Source organism: Bos taurus, chromosome 11, assembly GCF_002263795.3.
Source record: "Bos taurus isolate L1 Dominette 01449 registration number 42190680 breed Hereford chromosome 11, ARS-UCD2.0, whole genome shotgun sequence".
NCBI lineage: Eukaryota > Metazoa > Chordata > Mammalia > Artiodactyla > Bovidae > Bos > Bos taurus.
In genome coordinates this window covers 28,928,492-28,934,621 of record NC_037338.1, presented here as the reverse complement: position 1 = coordinate 28,934,621, position 6,130 = coordinate 28,928,492, and the positions used below count along the sequence as shown (strand labels likewise).

General features: G+C 50.0%; 1 protein-coding gene across 1 annotated transcript; it reads right to left on the bottom strand.

The window, feature by feature from the left end:
- Window positions 1-1,194: 1,194 nt before the first annotated feature.
- TMEM247 (transmembrane protein 247) lies at window positions 1,195-5,875 on the bottom strand. The gene is given in 3 exon segments (NM_001077069.1): window positions 1,195-1,376; window positions 4,446-4,799; window positions 5,706-5,875. Coding segments are annotated over 3 exon segments (653 nt in total). The 5' UTR covers window positions 5,823-5,875.
- Window positions 5,876-6,130: the final 255 nt, after the last annotated feature.

Below are 6,130 nucleotides of genomic sequence, written 5' to 3'. Positions count from 1 at the left end.
TTAGCTGTGTGTGTGTGTGTGATTTGAGGGTTGGGCTGTGTGGCCTGTTTGGTTTTGTCCCCCCTCCTTCTACTTTTCCACTTGTTGTGGTTCTAATCAGACATCAGTGCCTCCTCCCCAAGGCCCCTTGGAGTATGCCCAGATTTTGCCCCCACCTCACCCAGGCCTGCACTGCTCAATGATTAGGATACCCGATAGGCCCATCCTGGGCTCCCTGGAGCTTCAGCATCTCTATTCTTGAATTGCATGTTGCTGAGGGCAGGCTCTGAGCCTGTGTGATGGATTGTGTGCAGTCCTGCTCAGGCCAGGGTTAAATGGACCCTTGCCAATGGCATGGCGATGCCCTCTTGACATGTCTGCAGAGCTGGAAGGCGCTTACAGAGTTTTGGCTCTTGTATTAGTTTCCTGTGTTAGTTCTGCTGCTGTCATAAATTGTTACAAATGCAGTGGCTTAAAGCAACTCATTTATTCTCTTACAGTTCTGGAGGTCAGAAATTTAAAATGGCTTTGACAGGGCTGCATCCTTTCTGGTGACTCTAGGAAAGAGCCCATGTTCTTGCCTTTTCTAACTTCTGTAGGCTGCCGGCATTTCTTGGCTCGTGGTCCCACATCACTCCCCGCTCTGCTCCCGTGGCCACATGTTCTCTGCCTCTCACCCTCCTGCCTCCCTCTTATAAGAACCCTTTTGATTACACTGTGCTTATCTGGATAATCCAGGATCACTTCTTCATTTTAAGGCCTTAATTTAATCCCAAAGTCTTTTTTTTTTTTTTTAATCACATAAGGTGACATATGGGAACTGGGATGTGGACCTCTTTGGGGGCCCTACCTCCCAGCCTCCCTCAGCTCCCCACACCTCAGACAAGATCTGTCTAAATGAGCAGATTCAGTGGATCCCAAGTCAGCCCAGTCACGGTATAATTTCTATGGTTCTGGAAAGGCTTTCTAAACCCCTTCTCCCTACAGATGCCTCCTTAACCCACTACCTTCTGAAATCCTCCTCTTGGAAAACAAAGCGTCTTCACCCACAGTGAGAACTCAGGCTTAGTACAAGGCCTAAACATGTTTCTTCACACTAAGGTGTAAATGTTTGACAGCAAACCTTTCCTAACAGTGAGTTCTGATTGGGGGAGGGGGGCACAGGTGAGGCAAGGTGGTGCCCAGTGATGGAGAGAGAGCGAAGGCACTTGGAAGTATGACCATAAAGTTTTAATCAAACAGAGCAAAATGGCCACAATGCAGAACAGGTAGTGCTTGGAGAAGAGAAAGAAGATCATCTCCTTGGTGACATAGATTATGTGTATGAAGATGAAGCAGTACAGGAACATGGCGAACTGGTTCTGGGGAAGCAGGAGGTCCTGGAGGCCTCCTGAGAACTGTGGGGAAAGAAGAGAGTGGAAACGACCAGCTGGGGCCTGGACACCAGGCAGACCTGGGCTTCCTTCCTGCTCTTGTCCCTTCCCGAATGTGACCTTAGGCAGGCTGTCTTCCTCACCCAAGGTGAGGGTAATTGTGCCCACCTCACAAGATGGTGAGGAGGAGGAGTGAGACAAGAATGAAAAATTCCAGGCAAGGCTACTGGCACAGAGGGGACTCATCAGTTTTCACTTCTTGAGCCTGGCCTTAGCCCTCCCGAGTCAGGCTGCCGCCCTCCTTTCTCTGTACGTTCCATGCAGCCTGTGGGTCCCACACGTGGGCAGTCTCTCTCCTACTCAGAGATTCCCAGATCTGGACACTGGGTCTTGAGCTAGTTCCCTGGAAGGTCTCCCCTGATGCCCCACCTTTTTTGCTGGATGGTGGCCCAATGAGAGGGCATCCCTTGGGCACAAATGACTGTATCTGATTTTCTGGGTGCTGGTGCGTGTCACATCGGGACAGGCTGCGGTCCTTCAGCCCAGGGTGTGTCTCTCCTGTGGACAGGTAGTAGATAGGGGATGGGGCCTCCCTAAACCCTCGGGGTCTTGGGTGTGGGGAAGGGTCAGTTTTAGCTGTCTGGCTGATTCTGCCTGTGTGTTGCTCTTTTCCAGGATCTATATGATTAAGGTCAAACAGATCCCCATTTAAACTGTAGAAAGCAGTAACATAGAAGTGGAGTAAAAGCTGATGTGACTATTACAGTCTGCAGTTAAGAAGGCATCACACTTATGGTTCATTCTTTAAAATATCTTTTCAACTCATGCCACATTTTTTGTAAGCAGGGTTGGTGATGCTCTGAATTCACTAGAAACATATTCAGAGGTATTTTTCAATACAATAACAACTGTCTACCTACTCACCCACCCACCCAGAAAAAGAGAGTTGGGAATTTAAAAATAAACTCAACTCTCCAAGGAAATGCGCAGGAAGCAAAACGCTTTTGTAAAATATTGTTAAAGGTGGGGTTTTGGACACAATACTGTTGAAACAACTACGTAAAATGTGAGGCAAACTGAATAAAACTGAGCAGGGCAGAAAATGACTCCAGTAAAGCCGCCTCTAAAATGAATGGTACGGAAGGCAGAAGACCAGAGGAAGAAACCCGGCGTTCTGGGCTGGGAGTGGAGGGCTGGACAGATGCTGTGTTCCTCTGCAGACCTGGTGCGGCTCTGTGTCCATGGACTCTTTGCCACTGTTGGTGGTCTGCAGGCTAATGACTGACATTTGTGATTTTGATAACAAACTGCATTTGTGAAACCTTTTAGACTTTTCAAAACACTTCCAATGGTCTCTTTTTTTAAGTGGAAGACAGAGAGCAGATAGGACTATAAAGATTTCCATCTCCTCCAGCAAGGAGAAAGATTTTCAAACTAAAAAGCAAGGATTTCATGAGCAAGAAAAACAAAAGATAGTTGTTAAGAGGCCATTGTGTGTTCATTGAGAGCAAATCATGCAAAGCCAACCTAATTTTCTTTAAAAAAGAACATGGACCAGTCAGTTGGGGAAATGCTATCATATAATATCTTAATTCTGGGAAACCATTTGACTGTGTGTTCAGTACAGTTTTCTGGACAAGGTAGAGAAATGTGAGCTGGAGAAAATGTAACTCAAGGGTGCTGATTAATGGAACATTGCTAACCTGTAGGGAGCTCTTTTAGTGGTATTTACTTTAGGTCATATCCTCCTCAACAATTATAGCAATGACTTGGATAAAGCCAGAAGGCACGTTTCTCAGAACTGAGGATGACTCAGAACTGGGAAGCATAGCTAATACATTACATCCCAATAAAATTAAAAAGTGATGAACGTAGGTTGTTGCATTTGGGTCAAGAAGTGAATTGCATGAGTACATAAAAATGGTAATAGCTAACATTTATTGAGTGCTTACCTCAATGTGCCAGGCTCATTTCAGAGTGCCTCACATGTATTCTTTCATTTAATCCTCCCCACAATCCTATGAGGTAGGTATTGCCTTATAGATGAGCAGCTGCTGCTGCTAAGTCACTTCAGTCATGTTCGACTCTGTGCGACCCCGTAGACCGCAGCCCATCAGGCTCCCCTGTCCCTGGGATTCTCCAGGCAAGAACACTGGAGTGGGTTGCCATTTCCTTCTCCAATTCGTGAAAGTGAAGTTGCTCAGTCGTGTCCGACTCTTCGCAACCCCATGGACTGCAGCCTACCAGGCTCCTCCATCCATGGGATCTTCCAGGCAAGAGTACTGGAGTGGGGTGCCATTGCCTTCTCCGATAGATGAGCAGACCAAGGTTCAAAGAGGATCAGTAATTTGCCCAGTGTCATGAATTCATGTTTCAGAGCCAGGATTTTAACCTAGAACTGTCTGATTTAAAGCTCAGACAGTGCTGCTTTAAACAATAACATCTTTCATTATTTAGTGCTTATGATGGTCCAGCCACAGTGTTAGGAACTTCCATCCCATTTAATCACACACAGGCTTTCTTATCCCTGTTTAGGTTAGGGGGGAGTGGCCCATTCTTGCCAAAAGATATCTAAGTTTTAGTTGACAGCAAGGCAGTGTGATCCAATAGAACAAATGCAGCCCTGAACAGAGGAGGTGTGTGTCTGTGTGTGGTGGGGCCGGGGATGGTTTTATCAAAATCCATCAGCCAGGCTGCAGTGGTGGGCGCGGGGCTGGGGGTGGGGGAGCATTGGAGGGGACATGGTGGGGGGTGTGGAGGGTGGGGGTGGGTGGGGGTGTCTGCAGTCTAGGTCCAGGCATCTTGTTTTAAGAGATGCCGAGAAGAGAGGAGAGGGGTGGGAATCCAGCCAGAGAGGAAATGTTGAGTTTTCCCTGAGGAGGAAAACCGTGGACAAGGTGGTTCTGGGACCAACCTTCCTTGAAGAGCTGGATCTGAGTTTAATTAACATGGAAGCTCTAAAGCTGTGAGCGGAGGTAGGGTGGCACGCAGCCACCAAATGGATAAAGTAGGCTTCCTGTGCAGGTTAGCGACGGGCTCCCCTCACCCCTAGTGTCCCGCACCCTTGGCCTCCGGGCGGGACCTGGCACCTACCAGGCGGGGCGTTGCCTGCTGCTGCAGCTGCTCCATCACCTCCTCGTGCTGCCGCTGGCGCTCGTTCTCTTCGTGCAGGTACTTGAGCCGCTTGAGCTCAAACTCCATGCGCACCTTCTCCAGCTCCATCTCGGCGTCGCGCTCGCGCACTGGGCTCCCCGGCGCCGCCGTGGCTGGGACCGAGGGCAGCTCCGCGAGTTCGGGTCCATCGCCCGCCTGTCCTTTAGTGGCAGCGGGGCCGGCCTTGGAGGACAGTACCTTAGGTGGCCCCGGGCAGCCTCCGTCCTCACAAGTTTCCATCTCCTCCAGGTAGTCGTAGGAGGAGTCTGGCTTCGGGGTGTCTGCCTCCTGGGGCTGGGGAGGCAGAAATGAGGGGATGGGAGGAGTCAGTATGGGGTGGCCCCGCCTCCCACCCTACTGTGCACCGGCAGCCCCAGGCACAGTGCCCCGGGGGTGCTTGAAAGTGTGTTGTGAACTGAAAGCATCTAGACTCAGTTCTTAAGAGAAACTTACATGGAGTTATCAGGACCTTGAGAGTTAAGAAGGAGAGGGCAAACTGACAGAGGAATGGAGCCCTAAATTTCCAAGTGGGTGTGGTGGGGGAATTGAGTAGAAGTCTGTCTTCCTGGTGGTCTTCAAATCGCTGCTTGCAGGTGACTCACCCCATCCCCACAACTAGTTTGAGATCAGTTAGATACCCAGTCGTCTAGAGGTTACAGAGGGAGGAAGAAACCTAGGCTCTGCATTGAGTACCTCTGTATAGGAGGACCCAGATCCCCATCTGTAGGAGGAAGAAAGCCACTCCCGCCCCCCACCCATGGAGAGGTAGATGTGTGTGTGTGTGAAAGTCGAGTCTGACTCTTTGGGACCCCATGGACTATAGAGTCCATGGAATTCTTCAGGCCGGAATACTGGAGTGGGTAGCCTTTCCCCTCTCCAGGGGATCTTCCCAACCCAGGGATCGAATCCAGGTCTCCTGCATTGGGGGTAGATTCTTTACCAGATGAGCCACCTGGGAAGTGGAGAGGTAGATAGATGGGGGGGATCAAAGCCAACTTCAGGTGACTTCACAATGTTGTGAAGGCTACCTGGTCTCTGGATGCAGCCAGGTGCCAGTGTGGGGACAGGGTGCATGTCACCCCCTCTTAGTAGCTCTCTGGAATCTCCTAGCTCTCAGCCCCTAGCTTGTGGTGTCCCTATTGTGCACTTCCTCCCCTCACTGGGACGGGCTGGGGCAGTGGGAAGAGGCATCCTCCTTACCAATGAAGCCCTTGGCTTTCCTTCAGACATGGGGTCATCAGGCGCCATCTTGGGGAAGGTTGGGCAACTTTCTCCTGCCCCTCGGCCTTCCATCATTTCCCTATCCTCCGTTGCCATCCAGAAAACCACAGCACTGCCAGTTGGGGCCAAAGGACATTTTTTGAGGCATTAACATTTGGCCTCACAAGATTCCACAGCCCAGCCGCCATCACAATCGCCTGTCCTCATAATAACCCACATTCCACTAGTCGCTAGGGCCCCTTTAGCAGAGATACCTTTGAGGTGCCTTTTGTGAAGAACTACAGGGTGGGCCTTCAGCACCCCTAGGGACCACTTTGAAAACTAGAATTCCCCCACTTGAAACCCAGAATTCCATCAATTTGAAGTTTCTTCTCCTGAAGTTCCTCTTTTAAATGCAGGCTGTA